The sequence below is a fragment of the Pelmatolapia mariae genome, linkage group LG10_11 (genome assembly GCF_036321145.2).
Source record: "Pelmatolapia mariae isolate MD_Pm_ZW linkage group LG10_11, Pm_UMD_F_2, whole genome shotgun sequence".
Taxonomy (NCBI): Eukaryota; Metazoa; Chordata; class Actinopteri; order Cichliformes; family Cichlidae; genus Pelmatolapia; species Pelmatolapia mariae.
Window position 1 is genome coordinate 4,719,951 of NC_086236.1, and position 24,383 is coordinate 4,744,333.

The 24,383-nt window shown below is 39.4% G+C and overlaps 1 protein-coding gene across 1 annotated transcript in view; it reads left to right on the forward strand.

The window, feature by feature from the left end:
* The first annotated feature begins 9,729 nt into the window (after window positions 1-9,729).
* Window positions 9,730-24,383, forward strand: part of LOC134636166 (polypeptide N-acetylgalactosaminyltransferase 10-like) — a 98,278-nt gene continuing 83,624 nt past the window's right edge. The window contains exon 1 of the mRNA XM_063486019.1: window positions 9,730-9,938. Coding sequence (XP_063342089.1) covers window positions 9,795-9,938 — 144 coding nt within the window. The 5' untranslated portion in view covers window positions 9,730-9,794. The remainder of the gene's footprint in view (window positions 9,939-24,383) is intronic.

Here is a 24,383-nt window from a genome sequence, read left to right on the forward strand (position 1 = left end):
ACTGTTGGGCTCGAGTAAAAACAGCACTGTCAATTCCAAAGGCAGACACAAAAACAGTACGCACATGGCACAAGAGGCAGCATTCATCATTTGAAACATTGTGGTTCGATAGCTGTATTAATGACCTAACACACATGCATACACACAGCTACTATAGAAAAGATGCCCGGGGGAGCTTGTTTTGTCAACAGTGTGTGCCCTTATGTTTTATATTTGTGCTACAACTTTGTCAAAAGTAACCACCTATTCATTTGTTTTGCAGGTCATGAAACACAGTTCTTTACACTCTAACTGAATAGAGTGAAACAAAGAAATAGTATAGGTATGAAATCTATGTAAAAAGCCATAATGTGTGTGTGAAATGTTTATATCTCTGCACTCTGCATCGTTGGAATCCCACAATTTCACAAAGATAAACTAATCTAATAGGATGTATAAACTGCCAAGCTGCATTATACTGTAATGTTTTTTTAACGTCTTGCATTCTGTTTTTGTAATCATTAAATATGAAAAGACAAACTGTCCTTGATTCATGTGTATGGATCGTGATAATGGAGTTCGAACCAGATGCTGTTGATAGATCTTACTGTCCATGACTACTACTACAAATACAGGATTTATATTTTAACAAACAATGGGGTGATTTTAATGTTACCTGCTCTGGTTTGTGATTATGTTTGTATGCTTTTCACTACCTCTCAGGAACAACTGCAGCCCAATTTGTTTAATGCGTTCCTGTTCTCTGGTCCTTCTGTACTTTAAATCTCATAAGAGGAAGGCGTATTTTAACAAACACAGCCTCTGTGGTATTTTTGTTTTTTTGGTTTTTTTTACTGGTAAAAATGTTTTCTGTCCTCCTTCATTTTACCAACTGTGGGTCAGATATGGCTTGTGAAAACAAAAGTATCCATCCATCCATCCATCCATCCATCCATCCATCCATCCATCCATCCTTCCTTCCTACCTTCCTTCCTTCCTTTGCCTATCCTTGTCAGATATGACCTCAGGAGGTAGAACAGGTCATCTACTAATTGGAAGGTTGGTGGTTCAATATCTTCTTCCGCTTATCCAGGGCCGGTCGTGGGGCAGCAGCCTAAGCAGAGAAGCCCAGGCCTCCTTCTCCCCAGCCACCTCCTCCAGCTTGTCTGGGACCTGCAGAGAGATATAATCTCTCCAGCATGTCCTGGATCTCCCCCGGGGCCTCCTAGTGGAACATGCCCGGAACATCTTAACCAGGAGGCAGCCAGGGGGCATCAATGTCAGATGCCCGGACCACCTCAACTGGTTCCTTTTGATGTGGAGGAGCAGCGGCTCTACTCTGAGCCCCTCCAGGATGGCTGAACTTCTCACCCTATCTCTAAAGCTGGGCATAAACTGTGCGATTTTTGGCCCATTTTGAGACCATTTTTCACTTGTGCGACCATTTTGGGGCTCGGCCCAAGTTTCGCCTTAATTGTGGGTCGTGCATCGTGTAGTATACATGGGGTAATGAAAAGCGATCAACACCTCACAGCTAGCAGTGCAGCATGTGATCTGGACACAAGTGATGGAGGCCCAACTTGTAGAACTTTGGCAAGCTCATCTGAGGCTTTTTGATGTAGCCTCATAAAATTATCACGACCGCAACAACTGTGAAAAGATTTGGATGGAAATTGCTGCTCAATTTCAGGTGCCTGGTCAATGATTTTCATTAGCAATTTAGCAAAGTTGATGGTGGTGGTGTCTGTGTGTGTGTGTGTGTGTGTGTGTGTGTGTGTGTGTGTGTGTGTGTGTGTGTGTGTGCGTGTGAGAGAGGAAGACAGAGAGGGAGAGAGAGGGAGAGCGAGAGACAGATTTTGTGCTACAACCTTCATGTTATCACTTCATGTCATGGTCATGGTGAGCACTCAGGTCACATCAGAGCATTGGGCCGTATAGTGTGAGAACATGCATCGTGACCTACGAACGTCTAACCCCTGAAATTCAGTCGTACAGTTTGAGCAGGAGCTGAACAACGCAACTGAAAAAAATCACACAGTGATAGCTCGCTTTTCATTAGGCCAGCCACCCCTCAGAGGAAGTTCATTTCCACCACTTGTTTCCGCAATCGCATTCTTTTGGTCACTACCCACAGCTTGTGACAATAGGTGAAAAAGTATATAAAACAGAGATTTTTTTGAGAAAAAAAGAGAGAAACATGGGGTTAAAAAGAGGAAACAGCGTTGAGACATTCACTTTCATCTTCCCTCCAGTGTCTTTATAGTCTTCTCCTTCATGCTGGATGAGACTCACTACTCAATCAAATTAGAAATGACAACCGTGAAAGGTTACACAACTTTCCTGTGGAAATTCTGTCACAGACCAAATCCTGTAATTTTGGCAAGACCGAGATCACATACAGATCAATGAGTTAAATCATCAGCTACCACAAAATCCCACTAGAGGTTAACTGGATTCAAATGGAGCTTAAGAATCAAATGTCACCCAAAACTGAGCAGCTGAGGAAGACTTCTCTTTATGTGCTGTAAATGTAGTCTTTCATGCAGGAGCAATAAATTGCAGGCAGCAATGCTTGCCTGCAATTTATTGTCCTCATGAAACATAGTTGCTATTTTAATGAAGTACAGTGACTGAAAAGAAAAAAAAACTACAGTGAATGAAAAACAAAGACTGTATACAAAAAATGCCAATGGGATGCAACTCATTTGTTTTTGAAACTTTGTTTGGAAACCTCTACTTTAGCATTTAGGTCCTTGACATCTTTATTATTATTGTTCTGTTATCACTAAAAGTTGTAAAATGTTGTATCACTAAAATATCATTCTCAGTCAGTTGTTATTCATTATGTGTTTACAGCACCCTCTGTGGTTGCTCCAAGTAATGCACTTTAGAAACGGCTTTATTTTGAAAAAACTTTATTGAACAGGAAGTCCGCTCAGTCAAGCAAAGCAAGTGAGCAAGAAGAAGGGAAACATATCGGCACACAGTTTATGGTGTCCTGTTGGAAAAAATACTGTCCACATCTTCGGTTTATGGTTGTATCGCCGGTATGTACTTAAAGTATAAGTTGCAACTTTGTTTTTGTACAATATGTTGTCCGCTAAAGAAGTATTTGGCTGTAAAGCTAGTCCTTTTGTTAAGCTAGTTACCCGCGATTTTGGAGGTCGTCTGGATAGCATCAATAATACAAGTTCACATAATTAGACATATGACTTATGCTGTGTAATAGCAGTGTGGTATATAAATGCATATTATGCTGCACATATGTATGTCACATGACTGTATTTTTTGTCTTGTTTTTAGTTTTACCCTTTTGAATGTCAGTAAACCTGTTGACAGCGCTCATCGGTCTTCAGAGTGGTGATATGAGAAAGGTGTTAACGCCCCTGCATTAGACATGCACCCATAACGGCACAATTATCATTATTGTTATTTGGTTTAATTGGCTGTCAGTTAATGCAATCCAACTTAGGCACAAAGATATGCCTTCAGATCAGTCAGGGACCCTTTCCGTTGGGTTTCTAGAGGGAAATGTGTATTCCCCAGCACCTGACAACGGTGAGGTTCCTGCTTGTTGCCACTTAAAATCAGTCACAAACAGGATGCTGCACCAAAAACCTCCCTGTGTTTGCTTGCCTGTATATTGCATGGAAGACACTCATTTGTCTGCAAACAGTCGCAAACTAGTGGCTCTAGTGGAAAAAGTGTAATGCAAACTGGAATTGGAGAATATTTACCTAACAACTGTGTCATAACACAGCAACCAATCATATTTAATTTGTACTTTTCACACATTCACCACCACAATCAGTCAGTAGTTATAAATTTACAGTCTCCCATGCAAACTACTGGTGACCCTGACAGCAACTAAAGCATTTGCAATGTAGGTTGTTGCGACAACATTAAATACACGTTTGTCACCAACTTCACCTAGCTACTCCAATAAAACACTCATCAACTGGTCAGGAAATGCACACTGGAGTGAGTGGGGCTGTGGTTACCAAGCTTTGTTAATCTTTAAAGCCGCATCGCACAGACCAGATACTTCTAATTAGCTTAAAATATGATGATGATTAAAATACCAGACGTATGTGACTATCCAACAAGATTATCCAAGAGATGTGTGCTTTGAAATGTACTTCTTGGATAGTCTGTAGTAGAATTCAGCAGAGAATGAGCCACATTATTGAAAAGCAAACTGCCAAAAGATGCCAACACCACAAGCGATGATGATGCACCTGATAATGCGTCACTTTAATCGTGTGTAAAATTTCAAAGAAATAGTTTTATAAAATATATTTGTCATAGAGACAGTGTGCAGTGCTCAAGGGTTAACTGCAGTTTTCCCAAAAAAACTTAACAAGAAATGCATCTTGGGACTTCCTGTTTACTTTTTTGTAGTGGATGTGGAACGGGAATGTTGTGAAGGAGTTAAATTGTTGGTAAGGAATTGTTAAATATGCACATAACTCGTTGAAACATATTGGTATAATTGTAGTGCAGTGGTAAAACGTCAGTATTTTAACAAGATGATGTATTTCTGAAATGTATGATGCAAAGGACCTGTATGTGCAGCGTGGAGTGGCCATTTTGCATGCAAGGGATAATTTGCGAGATCGTCTGTGTGCTCCAGCATTCCAAGTGAGCTGAGATTGCTGTGGAATGTAAGTGTTTATAAAAATGTATGTAACACTTCCACATTTTTTTAAAGGAGCCTTGTGTGATTTAGCTCTTTGTATTTTGTTCTGCACAGACAGAGGCCACTGCCGTATTTTTGTGTTTTGTATTTTATTTCATTTCCTTTATTCCTCGTATTGTACTGGCGCATCTTTGTCTAATCGTTTATTCTGTTACTTTGCCATGTTACCTCTCATGCTGTCGATGTTCAGTACAAGTCCATATGGCCGCTGTTTGACAAAAGTAAAGGTCAAAGGACATTTTTGTTTATTCAGTCGTCATTGACAATAAAAACTGCACATTAACCCTCTCAAGGCAGGCGTTGCAGATTTGCAACAGTTAAAACACTAACAACCTGATTACCCCACATACATATTTTATGAGTTTTTTTTACTCAGAAGTACCACTGCAGGACTTGGTTGTGCATTAGCAACTAAAACTTAATTTGAGCCTGAGAGGGTTAAGAACCCCAGTAATTGTGTCCTGTGTGGCTAACCATTTCCCAGGCTACACTGTGATAATATTTTAACTCACTTTAACACTACTATATTAGTGAGGAATTGTGGGCAGAATTTCCTATACTTTGATAACAAGGTGGAAGAGTGTAGCGGCATTTTGTAATTGAGGCTTTTGTTTGTTGTTGCTCCAATGGGGAAAAAAAAATCTAGCCGAAAATGTTCTGTTTATTTGACCTGTGGGTTCGGATTTCATGGCTCAGTTCCTTGGAAAAGAATGATGCATCGGTAATTGCTTATCAAGGAAGTCATGGCCCAGCCCTTTCTGAATGGGCCTTGTTAATGGCTTTCAGCAAGGAAGAGTCAATCAGTGGTGTGCCATTAGAGGATAATAATACCCCCATTTCCTCTGCTTTGATGCTCTCCAAATTACCTTGATTTTTTTCCCCCAACCTCTTTCAAATCCACACTGAGAGAGTGACATGAGCAGGAGGGGTTATTAAGCCTAAATCCCCACCACATTGAGAGGTTGCAAGGTTCATCCATAATTCATGCAGGAAGACGGAGAACAGATTGAATTGTCACAACTCCGGCCAGTACAGATGGAGAGAACGAGAGAGGAATGAGCTGTTCTCCTTTTTCTCAGCGTCCAGATCAGGAATACAAAGGACGGGATTAGCGGGCGGAGAGGGTCGAACTCCTGGGTTCAAGTCCACTCTGTTAAAGAATGTAGCTAATCTTCATTTAACTTAAACTCGCTCTTTCCAGTCTGTGTATGCTCTGTCTATGCCTGTCAAATTTGGGGGTTATAGGAGATTAGAGTGGCTTAGAAATGAGGATTTGTTCATCGTGTGTGTCAGAGGTTAAAAAAGGGAGCATCAGCTGACGTTTGAAATAAGAAGGGATCATGGGGCAGTTTAAGGTCAGGAAGAGGTGATCAAAATTTCAGTCACAAACTTGAGTGTTTATCAACTGAAAAGCAAACCTTTACTCTCACTTCTGTACTGACCAGCTTTTTTCACTGTTCAGCTGGTCGAGTTGGGTCGAGAGGCTTTAGCTGACTAACTGTTGTACAATCGTACGTGGTTAGAAAACAAAGCAGGGCAAACATGGGGGGGGGGGGGGCTTTTTTCATTCCTTGCCTTCATCGGTCACCATCATATGCATTTCAAATAAATAATGCATAAATAAATAAACATGACAGGAAGGGACTGTCAACAAAGTGCATTCTTTCTAATATCTAAGGACATCAAATTCTATTCAGTCCAAGTCTCACATGGAGCATTTGCCATCTCAAGTCAAGGTGTGCGAAATCAATCTGTGATGGCTACATGCAGTCTATGGTCACGTGAACTCAAATGTATAAAACAGACTGGTTCTTATATAGTGCCCTTCTAATCTAGCTGAGCACTCAAAGGACTCTATAGCCTACACCATGTCTCATTCACACACAAGCACGTTTTTCAATGCTCAATTCACACTCCGATGGATGCATAGGAGAGCAACTTGGCATTAGTATCTTGCCCAAGGATATTTAGCAGGCACACTGGAGCAGCCAGGGATCAAAACTCCAGCCTTCCAATTAGTAGAGGACCTCCTGAGCCACCCAAAAATGATGCTTGAGTATCTAAAAAAATTACTTAAAAATCAATACATTTAATTATTTATGCATTTATTGTATGCTATATGCAGTGGAAGTTGTTGATTGAATAGGATCTGTCTTAAGTGGAAACAGAAAAATATGGTGTACTCAGCTTAACAATAAAATTCTGACAAAAAGAAATGTTGTAAAGAGGGAGAAAAAAAGTCAAAGCAGATACCATGAAACATATAAAAAGAGCAGACGTGTAGCTCAATGTGGAGCTACACAGGTCACACAGTTACATTAAGACCCCCTAATTTGCTCTCTACACAGTGAAGGTTATGGTCATAGATGGTTACTGAAGTAGTATGGCCACAGTGTATGAAAATGAAAAGGTAACCCTTAAATGAAAAAACAAAAACAATTTTCTGCAAATGCTTCAGCATTTTTAATAATGATTGCTTTTGGCTCAGTCACTGTTCTATTACTTTTGTAACACTCTAATGGCTAAAAGTGTCTAACCCTTTAAAGCCCAGCGTATCGTATTTGATGCATGTGTTTTTTGTGAATTTTTGATACTTTTACATTGTTTTTTACCCCCGAAAAAGTATGTAAATTGCATGACACATTTTTAATGACTAAATTGCAAAAATATGGCTTGTGTAGCAAATGTGATACTAATTAAAACTTATATATGCAGATGAAAAAATTTAATATATTATTATATATTTTGTCTAAAGGTTCAACAAAAACTCCATTATCAAGAAATTAAAGATTTCTGGCAGTTATTTTATGGTTCTGCTTTAAAAAGGGCTAAAGAAGATTGTAAAATACAGGCAATGTGCTCTCATTTTAGTTTGATTAGACCAAAACAGTTGAATACAGGATATCTGATAAACACAGAGTGGCAAGATCTCATCACATCTCATCTAATTTCATCTCATACGGCTTCATAAAGTGATCTGGGATCATGTTTCTTGATTGTGGTTGCTGTAATTGGCAAAAAAAAAAAAAAAAACCCAAAAAACAAAACAAAAAAAAGTGCACCTTCTGAATGAGTTCAACTAGAATAGCCTGGTGGAATGTCTCATTACCAGGCCAGGCTCGAACATCATTTGTGTTAATTAATGAAAATTGATGAGGGAGTGACATTGTTCATAGTGCATTAATTATATACATTGACTTCCTCTGTCTGCAAATACAGCACTAAGAAAAAAGGATAAATGGAAGTTTGCAAAGGAAATCACTGAAATAGCAGCAGCCCTGTGTTTCTATTGTTTGATTGATAGAATTAACAGGACTTTAAAATGACAAAAACACAGTACATGTTGGAAAGCAGAAGCAGGTAAAAACAATACCATGAAATAGTGTAACAGTACGGTACACATGAAGTCACCCTACATGTTAACACTACGCATTTTCTTTCCTTTTCATCTGCCATTTCACACTTTTACAAAACCATGAACATGACCTGAACCTGCCCCAGGCTTTAGTCATTTTCTATGTATTACATGACATGTGAACATGAAATATGCCTGAAGTGACTTTCTATTTATAGCCACTCCAGTGATACAGAATAAAAAAAATCCTTCACTACTGTCACTACTAGTTTTTAGTTTCCATTGTCTTTGAAGAACAACACACAATGAGTCTTAAAGGCTGTGCTCCCCTTTTAGTGGGACTTTCCAGTTTGTTTGCTGGGTGAGTTCAGCAGGCAGGACATAAGAGGGTCACTATGAGAAAAAGAATTTGCTGAGTTTATCAAAAAGAAGAATTGAAATGGCTCTTAATGTTTTATCTTTTGTTTTATGTTTTATTGCATACCTAATTATTAAAACACAGTCAAACATGAGCAACTGGGGTTTCCCACCAAGCCATGGTTTATAAAGTGTAGCAAGTTTTACAGATGAGCAGGAAACCACTGGAAAATCGCTAATTAGCCTTTCAAAACAAAAGCATCAATCCAGCCAATAAGAATTAAGCTAATTGTTTACTGCTCTGCTACATTCATATCTACTGTATGGAAAAGACCTACTGATTCCGATTGCTATACTTTTGTTAACCTTGATGACAAATTAAATATAATACTCATAAACTTAAAAAAGAAATACAAAGAAAATATTTCTACATATCTCAGTAAAAATGCAGCGATTCATAAAGACTGCAGAGCCTGGACGAAATGTCAGAAGAAAGCTTAGCCGATTTGGGTCATTCAGAAATGCAAGGTGGAACATTTTCTGTGTGACTTCCTGCTGTGTAATTCTACACCGCACACGGAGAGTGTTCACACTGTGCAATTTGGTGGATTTTTTTTAACACCAGTCAAGCCCCGATTTTTCAGCTTGCAGGAACAATTGTCCAAAAGCTTCAGGCTAAAAAAGTGAAAAAAAAAAAAAAAAAAAGGTTAAAAAAAAAGACGAAACTTTTGAGGCAGTAGACGTTTCCTCAAGCTGCTCTAGCATCTATGTTTTTCCACTAAAAACTATGACTTTTGTAGAGAAAAACAACATTTGTGCTCAAGCTTGAAAGACTCCTGACATAAATGCTCATTAAATGTCAGGTCATATTCACATCTGCTGCTTACAAACTAAAGATGTGATTTGGCTTCGATGTCAGATATAAAATGCCTGTGTCCACGTTTCACACAGGAAACTACAAAGGCACAAGAAGCCATCTACATAACCGTTTTCAGATCCAAGAATGTAACCTTTAATGTAGTGTTGTGAGTGCATCATTGAGAGATGGAATGAACTGGAAAGAGAAATATGGCTTTCTGACGCTGAAATCTTGAAAGTGGTTTGACTTTCAAGACAGAGTAGAATAGAAGAGAAGGGATTCATTTGATACAGGCTTCAAATGCCACCATTCGTCGCTCTTTGAAAGTTAGCTTTTGTCGTTCGACCAAAGTGAAAGCGTTTCGTAAGTCGTGGGCTTTTATTTTGAAACTCTCACCCGGATGTCCCGGCTGGTGGGGTATTAGAGTTAGCTTAAAAGCAGCTCGCTCCTCGAGTCAGAGCGAAAGTTGTCTCCGCTTGGAAAAGTGGTGAGACGGGACCCTGCTGTTCGCACCGCCGTTGCTTCGCGCGCTTTCTCCCGCAGAGATGAGGCGGAAGGAGAAGAGGCTGTTGCAGTTCGCCGGGCTGCTCATAGCGGCTCTGTTATTCCTCCCTAACGTCGGGTTGTGGTCTTTGTACAGGGACCGAGTGTTTGACAACTCTCTCTACACAGTGGATGCACCGATACAGGTAAGAGAAGCTCGGCTTTAACGCTCCCCGTGTCACGCAGGGGTGCTGAGACTTTGAAGGCAGTCTTAAAAAACATACATGCATCGTGTTTCCTCACACTGTGTCCGCTTGTTCTCGGTTTAAAAGACAAGCAGGGAGACGGTATAGCTTCGGTTTATTCTCGTTGAGGCTGGGACATCTGAAACAAAGACCACACTCTCATACAGGAGACTTTTAAACTACAGAAAACACTTAAGAATTCACTTCAAGTAAGGAAAATATGTAATGCAATCTTCCGTATATGTTGTAAAATCAGGATCAGGTTCAGGATAATGGAGTGAGACGTGAAATTACCCAACACAGTGTAGCACAGTGTTGCTTAAGGTAGCCGTCATTCACTCAAAATAGTAAGACGTGCAGTAGAATTTGCAGAAGAGTGAGATTACAAAGCAACCCTATCCTTACTTTAAAGCCTTGTAAAGTGTGGACAGAGCGTAACTTCAGTAGACTGGTTGAGAAAGGGAAATCTGAAACAGAGAAAATATTCATATAGGCGACTTTAAAAGTGGGTAATATGGAAAAAAAATACTAGAAAACTATTGAGAATATCCATAAGACACATTCTTTTACCACTATCTAAAAAAAAAAAACCTAGAATAAAGAAACCCAGGTGTTCCCAGGTTCAGCACCATGGAAAGCGTCCAAGCGTTGCTCAGGTTCAGCACCATGGACAGAGCCAAGGCACCTAAAGGATCGCAAGACAAAGTTTGTTGGGTGACAGGACGATTTCAGCACTATTGCTTTATTTCAACACATTAAACAATGAGATGTGCAACAGTCTGGCATTCAAAGTTAATCATCTTCACTGTCTGGATATTGATTTCTTCTGTGCTTAGCTTGGTTTTAGTGTAGTGGAACTGAGAGTTTTCTTTATGATGAACAAATGTAGATGCTTTCATTGTGGGATTATACGTGCTTCAGCATGAGCTTCCTGGCAGTCAGCTTTGAATCGCTCATCACTGATTAATATTAAGAGGAACTAATTTGTTGGCATGTCATATGAAGAATAATAAGGAGCATCTACCAGATTGTAAAATTATATTCATGACTATTCTTTCTGAGTGGCAGTATGAAAGTGCTTTGTCTTTTAAAACCATGATGATCCTGGTTGCTGTAGTGTCTGTACTGTACTCTATTGAAAAGAAAATGCAATATTTATTTTTCTAAGGTTTCCACACCTGAGAGGCAGTGTACAAAAATAAAATAAAATAATAACGGTATGTGGCTGGCGTGAGGCATCTGCTTGCCATTTCAGGCACTTCCATTACAATTCAGCATTGTTGTAAAGTTATAAACATGGAGGATGTTGTAAATTTAAAAACTGTTTTTCACTCTTATTTGACATTGAGGTGCCTTTATTTGAGAATCATATGTAGAAGGCATGTATTGAGTGAAGAGCACAGCAACACTGGCTTCCTGCCCGTCAGTCATTGGCAAACGCTTCGATGCGCCTCACCTCTAATAAGAGAGACAAGACGAATGTTTATGCAGCAAGCTTCCAGTAGTATCAAGGTTCTCTTTTTCTTTCTTGTAAATTATAAAATGAAAACAGAGGAAGGCTGCTAATGCTCATACTGCTGACAGGCTTTTGGAATTTAAAATCAGTCCACTGAAATCTTTGGCTTGAATTCATTTTCTCTTGATTGGTAGTCCTTTAAGTGAGAAGAAGTGGCTGTCATAAAAAAAGCTTCAACATTGCAAATCCATTTAAAACTTTTTCATTGTATTTAGACTCAACATATCCAGCGTCTCTGTACATAATACTTTGACAAAACCATTCATTCCTTCTTGATGTGTGAGAAGAAAAGCCACATGTTCAGTGTCAAATTTACACTGAAAGCATGAAATGTTTTTTTTTCTTTAATATTCCCTCAGTGATGAAGATATGTCAGCTCAGTTTCTCTGAGGGATTAAACGACATTCAAAACCATGAAGTAAAAATTACCACTTAAGCATGATTTATGTGTAGATTTGTGGATTGCCAGCCTGCCTTAATGTTTTTGATGTTTTTGCATTCAGTCATCAATGTAAGGTGCCCAATCACAGCTTTCCTGTTATTGATGCTTGCATTGATTTCTCTGTTCCATTCCCACTGTTGCAATGGAGTAGATGAGAGCCAGTGATTAGAATTGATCATCTACTGCCTGACATATTCAGTTCCCTTTGACTGAACAGAGAAATCTACCTTTTGGGCTGTAGCCAGTGCCAATTATGAAAATTTGAAGTTCACATAGTAGCTGTAAAACTGAGCAAGTTCCCTTTTTTTTTAGCATTAAAAACACTTGTTTACTGTCTGGCTCTAAAAAGAGTTTGGCCTGTCTGGATATTTTCCCCTTCATAACAACTCTGACTGGTGCGAATTTTATAACTCATCCACCTGGATGCTGCAGTGCGGGCTGTGGCTCATTTTACCGATAGCCATCCCAATACATGAGTGAATAAACTGGATGTTTCTGCCATGTCTGTGCTGTTGGTACCTGTTGAAGCCTTTTAATGTACTTATCTGTCTCATATTATAGTCAAAGAAATCTGAGCTTCAGTTCTACTCAGTGAAAATTTAGTATTTTATTAGTTTGCAACAATGATCAGTAGGTCATCTGCATTGTGCCTATGCATTTTGTAGATGCAGCATGACTTTTATCTTCACAAAACAACATGTCAGGGGCAAAACTGCTAATTCAAAACTAGTGGGTGATCTCACAGTAGCTCAGTCCATTTTATATAGTGCCTATGACAGAAAAGGCTTCCTTTCCATTTTTCAATTTAACAGCTAAACAGTAGGGGAAATATTAGGGCTACTGAAGATTAAAATAATAATAATAACATGAGTTATAACCCTGAATTTTAGAGATTCAAGTTGTAAACTTATGAAAATAATTACTTAAGAAAAAAAAATTGAGTTTTTATTTTTCACTCAAGGTTTCATATGCTGAACTTAGTAAAAACAGCTTTTACTTAGTAACCTCCCAGTGACTGAACACAGAGAGCCAGACCCCTATTTCAATAAGGAGAGATCACTTGGAAGAATTGAACATTATTTATTGAGATAGAGGAATTAATGTATTTGGCGATTAGACTCCAATAACCCATCTTGGAAGAACAAAATTGCAGCGGTGATAGGATTTTAGGACACGACTCCCTGGAGTGGTTGGTGGTGGTGGTGAAGATGAAGACTGAGGCTTGATGAATGGAGCTCTGACTGAGGTGCCTGTGAAGCGGAGATGTGGAGAAGGTTGGTTGCTGCAAATGAAAGTCTGAAAGGGAGAATGACATAGAGCAAAGATTTAAACTACTCGAAGCAGAGGCTGATTGGCTCAAAGAAGGTGGGCAAGAAGATGACTGGACTAGAGTAATGATGATGGTATTGAGATTGACAGCGTGGGAAAGAGGTAGTAATGTAGAGAACACAGACAAACACCCAGGAAAGCAGCCAGATGACTGATCACAGATCTTCTTTATGAATTTGCGCATAAGCTTCATTAGATGTAGACAAGAATATATTCTTAGAAAGAGTTAGTTTAGTATCTTTAGACAATTGACAGGTTTTAATACAATAAACTATGATTATTAAATGTATTTACGGGATGTTGAGTTAGGACAGAGTTCTTGTTAGGACAAAATAAACCAGCCCTGAATGCAGGATACCATGGAGGTGGATAATAATAATTCACTGAAATTAAACAAAAAGGGCTACAGGACAATGGCAGGATATCCAGAATGAAGGTAATCAGGATACTAACAAACTCCAAAAGAACAGAATTGGAACACAAGGAAAATAACACAGGACATAGGAAAGCAAACAGGCGATGTGATAGCGACAAGGGGAGAGGAAAGATAACACACACACACACACACACATACAGAACACAGGGGAAAACAATCACATGGATTGAAATCTGACACCGCTGGAAACAATTAGAGAACCTGAGGGAAATAAAGACAGGAAGTCGGGGACCTGGAGCAATGCAAGGAAAGGCAATTACCAAAATAAAACAGGAAGTGGAAATAGGGAGTAACATAGGCAAGACAGGAGAAAACGGGGAACACCAGGAATATTTATATAAACAGGGTGCGCATGCGCTGTCAAAATAAAAGACGCGCACCAGATAAGAAGTTGCAATGTGCGTTTGCATACATAAGATTTTCTGGAGGAGGACAGACATTTCTTTAGAATTCTTAAAGATGTCGAAGAAGCAAGCTCCTTTAAGCAATTACTTTGGTGTTCCTCCACCTCCATCGCATGCACACATGCGGACCACTTATGTGCACCCCTGTATATAAACATCCATGACACCTTTCATGTTTCTACACCTTATAACGGCAATACAAAATGAAACATATTAATCACACGTTCTGTACATAAATATTCCGTACATAAATATCAATAGTGTGCTTTCCTAATCATGTCTCCGTTGAAAAAAGAGAATTTAATTTAAGGGATCTCCAAAAGTTGATTCTGTTCATCTGGACGTAGTGTTTTGTGGGAGAAGCGTTTCGTCACTCATCCAAGTGACTTCTTCAGTCTCAGCTGACTGCAGGTTTCCCCAATCTTATAAACAGTACATTTGCATAATGACTGAAACCAGCCCACTGAAGGAACAATGGGCTGGGAGGTCAGTTCCTTAATCTTAATTATGCAAATTCTCATGACCATTGATCAACAACCACTGACCAAAACCCACTGATCAAAGACCACTGATCAATGGCCATGAGTACCATTCACAGAGAGTTGGGGAATGGCTGCAATCACAGCATTGTAATTTAAGGAAATTAATTTAATTTAAGGGAATTCCTGACTTATAAAATATATTCATCTAAGGAAAACGTAATATGCAACTATGTAAGCAACAAGTTAATGGGGAATATTTGTGCATTAATATAGTGTGGTAAAAACCAGCTACGTCAAATCTCCAAGTCAAAGCCCTATATTCCACATAAAGACCTTGAAAAGCTTATCCATGCCTTCATTACTTCGAGACTAGACTATTGCAATTCTCTGTACATGGGCCTCCAATTCTCTCTCCTCCAGCATTTGCAATTAGTTCAAAATGCCGCAGCACGCCTCTTAACTGGCGCCCAGTTACCCAACAGACGTGTATAGCCCCAAGAGAGCGCTCAGATCCTCTAACCAACTGCTCTTAGTGCAACAAAGGCCCCGACGAAAGGCTAGAGGGGACCGAGCTTTTGCAATTGCCGCACCCAAACTCTGGAATAATCTTCCTATCGATATCCGCATATCAGATTCCATTCAGTCGTTTAAATCATGCTTAAAAACTCACCTGTTCCAGCTAGCTTTTGACGCAAATTAGTTTGGACTTCCACCTGGTCTGCAGTTGTGCTATGTAACTGTAACTGTCACAGTAACTGTAACTATAATTGTTTTTAACTTTTTTTGTTGCCTTTGTTTTAATCTGCTTTGCTACCTTGTGTGAAGCACTTTGATGGACACTGTCCTTTTTAAATGTGCTATAGAAATAAAATATTGATTGATATTGATTTGCAATTTTTAGGTAATTTAGATATATGAATCTCTTTGTGGTGGTTTTTGGCAAAATGTATTTCCTCTGTAAAAAAGCTGAAGTAAGTTTTCTTGATCCAAAACAAATTTCATTTCATATCATGCTGCGAGAACATCAACATCAGAACAATAATGCTTTCTGATTTACTCACTTGTGCTGCGTTCATGTCATGTGGGATTGAAGTTAGAGATGGAAAAGCTTGTCATTTGCCACTTAGATGAATTTACAACATCAGGAAACTTAAGAGGCTTGTGCAGTTATAGATTTGGTAGTGTGAATGTTAAACAACACTCTGAATACGCAGAGAGGCGCATAAAGTGTTAATTTTGCATTTAATTCCCTTCATCAGGGATTTTAGTTAATGTGAGCTGTCTTATTGTTTTTCTTTTTATGCATTTGATGTATTGGAGCTAGCAGAAAAATCTGAGTCATCGAACACACTCGCTGTTGTGAATTAGGAAGCCAGTTTACTCCCACTTGACATAAAGTGCCATTATTTCAGTATCATGTGTACTGAAAGGCATGGACTGAGCGAAAAGGAGGGAGACAAACGGGTTAGGCTGCCAGCACATCATCATCCAACCCTAACATTTATCTTATTTTAACCTCTAATGGCACAGAAACTCCTTTACACTGTTGGAAACCGGCTGCAGACATTCATCTTGTCTTCTGTTTGTTTCTTGTAAACTTTTAATAGCTAAAGACAAATGGAACAAAAAACAAATAAGGGCAAAAGGAAGGAACAATATGTGTGTCCGTGCTCGGCGTCTGAGTGCTCCCTGTGGGCTGTTATGGCTTCACTGAAGTAGATAAAAATCAATACTCTTAATCCCATTCAGGCTTTTCCCACATAAGTCTTGTTAGAGACGTTTGTAGCTGATATTTTCTTCCCCTTGTTGGTTTCTGTCTGCTTCACTTGTAGACTACACATCGCTTAAACCATCAGAATGAGATCAGAGTGTATTCAATACAAACAGGGTGAGCCACATTCTCATTCATAACCAGTCTTATTCATAACCAATCTGTCCCACTGATGTATTAGATGTAACAGGATATAAATGAACAACATTCACATTTATTGTTTTTTTTTAGATGGATTTACCCAGGGAGCAGGACAAGAAGGCTTTTCTGGTGCTATGTCCTCATTTGCATTCATTTGCACTTTTTCATATACACATTACTGCGATTAGCCCTTGGGCGCTTCATCATGGGGAATTTGAACTTTGCATTTCTGCTTGACCCTCAGCCATGAAACCATAAAGAGTAACAAAACATCATTTGGGAATTCTCAAACCACTACCAGGACCCAGGACTCATTTCCACAATTTATGTGTAGATTCAGTCACAGCTATAATATTTCAAACTGGTACAGTTAAAACCAACAGTCTTTCCACAGCTTTGCACCACCAAGGTTAAGGATTTCCACTTAAGAGCATGCCTTACATTCGATTTACACTGAACAGAAAATTACTGACATGCTTACTCTGTGTGATAAAATTGGGTCCTGTTGTGGATTCCTTTTTCCCTTATTTTTATCTCTTAGTCAGTACTTAACCTCTCAAATCCTAGCTTATTATTCACTTGAAAATATCCCAGAATTTTGTCAATAACAACTGAAAGTAAAAATGTAAGGTCAAAAATGGACAACCTTGGGCTCTGTCGCTGAAAGACACTTGGGGAAGCTGAGGCACACTGATGTGACTTAACCTAAAAATTCTCAACACTGTGACTCTGAAAACTTTTTTTTTTTTTTTTGTGATATGTTGTTTTTTATTCCCTCTAGATTTGGTTGTCATTGCAGTAATATGTAGCCTGTTCAGGCAATTTGCCATGCTTTGCCGCTCGTCACAGAGGTGTATTCATACCAATCACGGTCTGTACCCAGAACAGGGGTCTTTTTTTATTATCTTTATTTACTAGTTCAGTAGTGAAGAGTGGGCAGGAAAGAGGGGAAGAGATAGCGGGAGAGGGCATGTAGCAAAGGGCTGCTGCATTTCAGCCATGTAACATGTGGTCACCTGCTTGACCAGTGACCTAAACTGACACCTGAGAACCTGAGTGGTTTTCAAGGAGAATGAGGCAAACTCTTCCAAACTGGGATGCAAGCAATATGTTTAAATGCAATATGAATGCAGTGTGAACGAATGCTCTGTGTTTGAACCGTCAGCCCTACTTTCACCGAGCGCTGAATGAGACTAATCACTTAACGCGACTGAAAGCTTTGGCTGCACCTGTTGTTCCGCACTTCAGCACTTTGTCTATGCTTTGTTGCTTAGTGTTGAATTTCCATTTTATTACTATACTGAAAAAGTTTTATTCTGAAAAGAAACAAAAAATCCACTGTTTGATTTAAAAACAAAATGGCCTTGAGATAACTGTACTCACCAGTGTGGCTAAATGCCTTTCAGCAGCAGTGACAGCTTTTTCTTATTAAACCAATTGATTTGCTCCTCTTAACCATACCAAGCATTGATCGCTGTAGTAAAGGAAGGAACCACCTGTCTCTGTGTTCTCTGCTCAAAAAAGAGAACCCAGCATGACTGTGGCCCTGCAAATCAGCCCAAGTCGATGCTTTCGATGGGGCAGATAGAGAGCATGTGGGATTAGGGAAGCCAGTGCAAATCACATATGTTTCTTTAGTTAGTGGCAGCAAAGCTTAAAGGCAACACGCAAAGCAAAGTTACTCATCTGTAGTCCGAGTTCTGCTGACAGAGTGATATTTAGGATGGTGTGGAACGGAGGACTGCAGGGTTGCCACTGCAGCTGATGGTCATCTAACGTTGAGCTTCATTACCAAGACAGAGGTTCAGTTTATTGTGGCCTTTATAACTGAACCTGAGCTCAGTCATTACTGCAGATGTGCTATGCATCCATGAAAATTTCTTCCTTTATCAGTGTAACACTTCGCGTATTTCAGGAAAGTTGATGCATGTGTCATTCCTTATTTATTGCTGAATTATTGCTTGTTTCCTCTGTGACGTGAAACATCACAGATTCCAGTTTGTAGTGAGAACGGAGTTACGGACTCACCTCAGTGATTATTTAAGCTTTAGTGTAGTGGAAATTCTTCGGTTGTAGTTGAACATTCGTTTTCTCACCTGGAGGTAAACCTGCTCTCCATTTTAGTGTACTTCTGAAGCTTAGCACTGGTCTGTGCTCGGGGGCTGATATTGGGGCCTTTCTGCCAGCTTTGCCTCTGGCTATAGATGTGACAGGAAGCTGCTCTTTGAGCTTGCAGCACCAGAAATCCTGTGCGGTGACCATTAAGTACTGCTTCTTTGCTGCTTTCCTCTACTTCAGACATTTTAATAAGGAGCTTATATGAACAGCTGATGTGAATTTACACAACAAACAGTGAAGGCTTCCATCCCAGCATTGCCAGCATATTATGCAGGGTGTATTTCTGTGGTGTTTGTCTTGTACTTTTTGAAAAACTAAAGGGTTTTGAAATAACCGAAACCATTGGAAATAAATACAGTTTCGTTCATCCTGTTAAAAATAACAAACAACATTAAATTATCTTTCATTGTCTGTACCTTATATCACCCGGAGATGATGTTTGTTGTGATTTGGATTTACATATATAAAACTGAATTGATTACTCATTGAATTACTTTCAACCACTGTTTTTTTAAAGTAGTGGTTAGCCTTGCCATCCCACTACACCAAGATTGAGGGTTTGAATCCAGAGCGGGCTAGTGGATACTTTTTTGTGTACAGTTTTTATATTCTTTATGTGGGTTCTCTCTAGTTATGTCTCATGTTAGGCCTCAGTTACACAGGCCTAGATGGCCTGCTGGCAATCTCTGGTTGCGAGGGAAAAATGTGTCTAATCCTTGGTGAGTGATTGGTGGCTGTCCCTGGGTGGAACTGGTTACAAAAAGGGTGCTAGACCAAAAATGTTGTTGTGAAGTTGTCGCTAGCAGATTGTCAAAGTCACCTGTGGTTTGCATTGAACTTGGTGAAACTTGAAAAAGTGTGATGCAAACTGGGAAGAGAACATTTACCTTCAGAGTAATAGTGGTACCTTTTTGGTTCTAGTAGTAAGGCACCACTTTTACTTTGAAGGTGAACAGACTCCATTTGGGTTGCACTCTTCAGTTTCATTACCATTTAGCAAGTAGTTTGTGATTGGTTGCAGTGAAGTTATTGTCCATAGAAACTTGTGTTACCTGAAGCAATCTAATGGTAACTAAATCAATAACAAGCAACATTTTGGTGCAGTACCATATTACCTCTTTGCAGTCAGTTTCATCTAGTGACAGCAAGGAACCTCCCACGACAACTCTCCAGCCAGTTAGGCAATACGAATTTTTTTTCTTTTCTTTTTTTTTTACCAATAGTTGGTTACCAGTGAGTAACTGATAGGTCCAGCCCAGTCAGTTACTAGCACCCCCTCATAACCAGTTTAGGGCTGGGCAAAACGATTATTTTCCTAATCGATGAATCTAGCGATTAATTTTTCGATGCATCGATGAATCTAACGATTAATTTTTCAATCCGATTCTAATTTGATTTGATTATCGATTATTTCCCCATTATTTGACTTGTATAGCAATTTCACATTTACTAATTTATGTATCTCAACGAAAAACACAAATTTCTTCATTTGAACACCTTTTAATAAAAAATTGCAAAATAAAGTTGTAGTAGTAGTACAATCTTATATTAGAGATAGCATTTAACAAGAAATGAAATGTGCAAAGTGCATAGCCGTCGTGCTTTTATGATAGGTCATTTCCACCTTACAAAGCCGGCAAACGACCGAATCACTTCATTTTCTGTTAAAATATCCCCATACTGTAGAACTGCGTGTTCGGGTGGAGTTATTTAAGTCGACTGCGGCTGCCTCACTCATGTTGCCGCTATTCGCTTCCGCCATGTCTGTTTTGAAAGTGACGACGCATCGACGCACATTTTTTTATGTCAACGTATTTTACGTGTTGACGTAATCGATTACGTCGACGCGTCGTCCCGGCCCTAAACCAGTTGTAGAATGTTAACTTTTTCTTAGTGTCTGGTGTTTACCAGGTTCATAGGTTAACTTGTGGTTTTAAATTGGTTGTAGGTATAAATGTGAGTGTGAATGACTGTATGTCTCTATGTGTTAGCCTTGGTTTCAGCTCCAGCTACCCTGCAGCCCTGAAAGGGCCAAACGGCTAAGAAAAAATGACAAGACTGCAAAGCACCAGACTGATCACACTGAAGTCCCATTAATACAATAGAACCTCACAGTTAGAGTGACTTGTCTAGCTTGGTTCAGTGGATGGCAGCTGCTGTAATGCATCTCGGTTTGTTTAGATTTTTGCTGATTCTGAAGTCAAAGAGCCAAAAAAAACCTGCAGCGTTGATTTGGCCCAGAGTTCCATCTGCTTACAGCAGAATGGAAGCAAGCACTGGAACAAGCAAATGCCTTTTAGCAGTAGTGTATGCATAAAATATATTAACTTGCTCAGTAGTATTAAGAGCAGTTTAAAATCAGATATCCCAAATGTTTACTCGCTGGATCTGCCAGCAGCTTACATTAACATCCTTTAAGCTGTGTGGGGAAAACACTGCATTCAGCTCTTTGGTGATATCAGAACAGTTTTAAACTGTTTCTTAATGAGGACTATGGAAGTTCTTTTTCTGTGTACAAATATCCAGCTGACGTTGTATCTTAGTTTGAATCTCCTAGTGTGTCCTTTTTCTGTTCTTTGTTGCATTGTAATATGAAACATGAGCCGATACAAACTCTACACACTGAAATAAGTAGTAGACAATACAGGAAGACCCCTGTGGTGATTGGAAATTTAATTCTACAATGAGTCTGTTGTTTTAAGGCTTTCTTACAGCCTACAGTATGTCCATTTAGCCACGATAATATTTGTGAGATCAGGCTCTGATAATGAGAAAAATAACTGTTCTTTGCAAACGAAGCCACCGACTGAAGCACTTTTTGAAAGAGTAAAGTAAGTCCCTGCCAATTTTTCCATGTTACTTTTGGAAAAAACAACAAACCTTTGTCTACATTCCACATATCTTCATCTTTGATTTCTCTCTGATTTGACCAAAGAAAGGAGCAAGAGACTTTATTTGGTCTTCATGTTGCTTGGTGGGAGCAGCAGGCGGTCCCAAAAAATTCTGTAAGACCAGTGTTTGTGTCGTAATCCATCAATATCTGAGCAGAAAGTTTGAAACCACAGGAAGCAGAGAACTCCATGAGTCCTGGCCTCTCTGTGGTCCTCTGCCTGCTCTCTCCATCTCAGCAGGACTTCGGATAATGACTCCTTTTGGGAGATAATGGACTGTGCAGTGGCCTTGCTGAGCTCCTCTGCAAGGGGAGTTTGGAGTGCCTCGCTGCAGGGACCACTGTTGGGAGGTCCTCTGCCTCAAGCTCATGTCTAGCTCAGATGAGACAGAGAGCAGAAGGCTAGAGGGATTTGCATGTGAGTCACAATGAGGTTAATCAGCCAGAAGCATAGTCTAGATCTTTTGCAACTTACCTGAAATAGCAGAGTACGATTTTGTAACTATGGCTCTCATGACTCAAGTAACATAACAGTATTACTCAGTGGATACCTGAAGTGTTGCTAAAAGTGCTGTTTAAAGGCTGTGAGTTTTGTAGAGTGTGTTAGCTGGCAAAGAAAAAACAAGCACAAAGATACTTTATACACAGAATCATGACCCATTAATTACTTTTGGTACTTCTGATTGTACAGTTGTACCAATCGTACAACTGTTGTGGTGGAAATGGATTTTTAAGTGAACAGAGAAGTTGCGCTTTCTTAGAAGACGGAAAAAGGGATTTTGACCCTCTAGCTCAGATCAACTTGTCTGTCAAGTGCCAAGAGGGTAAAGCAAAACAGGAAAAGCAGGTAATTGTATCACATGAGGGGAATATTGACCTTGCACAATGAATTGCTAGCACTGTTCTTATCAGATGCACTGCTCAGCTGGTAATACTTTATTTTTCTTAATGCCAGACAAAAGCAGTCCGATAGTGTTTATCTGTCTTTCATTTTTCCCGCTGACTCTTTGTTTAGAACAGATCAGAAAGTGGTAGAAAATCAGTAAACCATCTGTTTTCAAGTTGGAGGAAGAACATTTTTTGAGCAAGTCCAACAGCCTCTGGTACTGATGGTAATCTTGAGCCATCATCTTATGAAAAAGGAAGCATAAAGCTTATAATAAAACTAGGAACCACTTTTGATATTTATAATCTTTATTACTAGAGGGACATGAAGATACCTGAAAGCCTGAATATAGCCTGAAGTTTGTGACATTGGAGGAGGCCATTTTTCCCCGAACTCAAAGATTTAACCCCAGTTCACACACGATTGTACTAGTCTTTCTGACTCGTCTTTTTCTTTCTTTCTTTTTTTTTTTAACTTTTGCACAAAAAACTGAAAATGGTAACAATATGAACAATATGACTTGCCCTCTGGGAGGAAGTCGGTTATATTTTTTGGATAGATAGCAACTATAGCATCAAAACATTCATCTTGCACCTAATATTTGCTGCTTACAAAGTATTTTTCCCATGTTTGTGGGTAGACATTATTCAAGTTCATAATTTCTTAATATTCCTGTAAACTGTATGCATTTGTGACAGAGAACAAAGATGGAGGAAGCTGGTTCTGAGTCATTCAAGCACACAGTCACAGAGTTAAATGTCTCTGATGGTGAAGTCAGACAAAAACTCACTTCCCTTCCATTTCTATGTTTAGCGGGACTAGACATATCCGCATGGAGTTGTATATTGATTTGCCTCCTTCCTGTGCTTTTTGTGCAGCTGGATTTGATCGCAGGGCTCTCCAGTGTCTAGACAGAGGTAGGAAGGTGAGACTGAGGTCTCACTCAGGAGCTGCTTGTTTATGTTCTTGTTTTATATAATAACACTATAACCAGCTGCAGGAAGACCTTTAAAGCTATACTTTTTGATACTGGTTTCTCCTAAACATAGTAGCAGGAAGTCATTATGTTGTCTTTTACAACTGAGATGTATTATATGTAGGGATGAGTATCGAAAACCGGTTCTTGTTGAGAACCGGTTCCCACTGTTTCAATTCCTTGGAATTGTTTGCCATTTTTGCAAACGATTCCCTTATCGATTCCAGTCGCCCCGAATGACGTCACCGCATTGCGGAGCGTCATTTACCTGGCAGGAAACATGGCGGCTCAAACGCTAAAAAGTTTGGTTATACTTTACGAGAACGGATGACAACAGGGCAACTTGCAATACTTGCAAAGTAGATGTTTCATTTAAGGGAGGAAACACTACGAATATGCAAAAGCATTTGCTCACAAAACACGCGATGACCTTAAATGAATGTCGTCTTTTTAATTCCGCTCCGGACTCGTGAATCTCAACCCAGCAGCAGCGGTAACGTTTGCACATCCTCTCCCGTTAATGCGGCAGGTAAATAATCAACTAACAGTGCATATTATGTTAGCGCGATCTGCCTTATTACAAAACCTGCCATTACTGTGCATTTAGGTGACCATGATGAGAGAGACAGACAGAGTCTGGCTGGCTCAGGTGCTGGCAGTTTTCGCTGCAGTCTACCGGTAGCGTCTCCTTTCAGGCCAGAATGTCACCGAGCAGTGACTAAGTTTGTGGTAAAAGGCATTTGCCACAGCAGATGCCCCCGATTTTCGGTAAGTGAATGTGTTTAATTGTAGGCAGGGAGATTACTGGATATTCTTGTGTAATTGCTACAGAATAATTTATGTTATACTTTGTTATTGCTACAGAAGAATATTTATTTTATCCGGTCGTTAAGTGATGACGTGACGAATCCTACTTCCGGGCCTAAAGTAGTATGCGTTTAATATGGCTTTTGTGTTGTTAAAATGTTTAATGTTTTGTATTTTCTTCTATTTAATCTCAAAAAGCTCCTAAAAA